Below are 1,665 nucleotides of genomic sequence, written 5' to 3'. Positions count from 1 at the left end.
TATATTGCCTTATTACGGGCCACTTGGCCTTAAAGTGGATATGCCATCTAATTGCTTTTCTATTTTTCCAGAATTATATAACGTACATTATTAATACTCCATCTTAATAAACCCGCAGGAGAATTTTAATTAGCTCTCTATATAGCTCGACGCTCAAGATACTCTCACATATATATTTATAATTTAATTAATAATGATAACCTTTTCATCAAAAGTCATGCGTGCATGTTCGATGGGCGCACAACTAAGAATCTAAGATATACACGTCCTCTACATTTTAATTTTATTATCACAAAAAATATCTAGCAAGTTAATGAGTAACCCACTGAGCAAAGTTTTTTTTTTTTTTTTTTTCTTGGTGAAAAGAGATTTTTGAAATTGTGTTTCCAAAAACTTAGTCAAATTAAAGGATAGAATCAAAACTCAAAAGGAAAGCAATTGAGCATGCGTGAAATGACTTTGCCATGATTCCGGCTGAATTTCACTACTTCATCATTGGCTACAGATTCTATCAATTAGTAATATACATATACTCATAACTGTAAAGATCGAACTCTCCGTCGATTCCTTTTAACATAATTTACAACCCAACTGACATAACTTCAATACAAAATTTTGTGAAAAACAAAAAAAAGTAGACAAACTGTTGGATGTACTTCAACTATCATTATTCTTCAGAGAGTCCAAAATTTCAGTATCTTTTACACCATTTCTATTCTTCACATAAAAATTGAGGAATAAAAATAGAATAGCAGCATTGAGCACTGAATTGAAAACCCATGCCCCAATTCCGTTACACCCACCTTTCATGAAATGGAGCAAAAGAACCCCAACATGGCACAGAACGTTACATCCCAGTAACAGAATCTGACAGCTTACAACAAACGGGAAGCACGCGCTTGGCAATCCAATCGCGGTCCAGAATCTGTAACCGTAAACAACAGAATATAAAAACGTTGTAAATAGTATTGCTAGTACTTGAAACGATTGCGAGAATTCTAGCCACAGGAAGGACATAAATATGAGTATGGAGTGGTTGAAGAGTTGAAAGAAGGAGAGTCTTCGACGCCGGAGAATGGAGAAGAAAGTACGTAGCGTGTGGAGGAAGCGAGATAGGTAGAAAATGTAGGACCAAAAGAAGACGCGTCCGGAAGGGCGCGTGCCGAGAGGGAAACAGAGGAGCCACTGGAAAGTGGTGGTTTTGTTACGGCGCCAGAACCAGCGAGTTTCGCGGATTTCAGCGGCGGCGGAGAGGAGTATTCCGGTGAAGATGGTGAGGGAGATTAGGACCATAGAGAGGGAGTGAACGGCGGGGATGGGGCCGAGAGGGAGAGGACGGCGGTTACGGAAGAGGAGGCAAAGAAAAAGGTGGAGGAAGAGGGAGAAGATAACATAGGCTGCAATAGAGGTGAAGAGGAAGAACCACGTGTTACCCCATGATTGGCTGTGACTCCAACGAAAATTTACAACAGAAGGGTGCTCAGAGAGATAATAACGCACGATGTGAATCATCGAACAAATAGCAATATATGAGCTTGAGAAATGATTTGAGATTATATGCAAAGTGAAAGGCCAGAAAGTTGATATATCAGAAATGAATTAATGTGCTTTGCACAAGACTGCGTAGTTCCACTGCTAGACTTTCTAGTACACCAGTAGCTCCTT

General features: G+C 39.5%; 1 protein-coding gene across 1 annotated transcript; it reads right to left on the bottom strand.

The window, feature by feature from the left end:
• Positions 1 to 564: 564 nt before the first annotated feature.
• LOC102597131 (elongation of fatty acids protein 3-like) lies at positions 565 to 1,665 on the bottom strand. Its single transcript, XM_006338698.2, has one exon. It carries the CDS (start codon positions 1,510 to 1,512, stop codon positions 658 to 660), a length of 855 nt encoding a protein of 284 aa, XP_006338760.1. The 5' UTR covers positions 1,513 to 1,665; the 3' UTR covers positions 565 to 657.

This window comes from Solanum tuberosum, unplaced genomic scaffold, assembly GCF_000226075.1.
Source record: "Solanum tuberosum cultivar DM 1-3 516 R44 unplaced genomic scaffold, SolTub_3.0 scf00004, whole genome shotgun sequence".
Classification (NCBI taxonomy): Eukaryota; Viridiplantae; Streptophyta; class Magnoliopsida; order Solanales; family Solanaceae; genus Solanum; species Solanum tuberosum.
This window is presented reverse-complemented; position numbering and strand designations above follow the sequence as displayed.

What these genes read in the sequence shown, in the direction of transcription:
- LOC102597131 (XM_006338698.2), bottom strand. Translation starts at nt 1,512, where the DNA reads ATGATTCACATCGTGCGTTATTATCTCTCTGAGCACCCTTCTGTTGTA.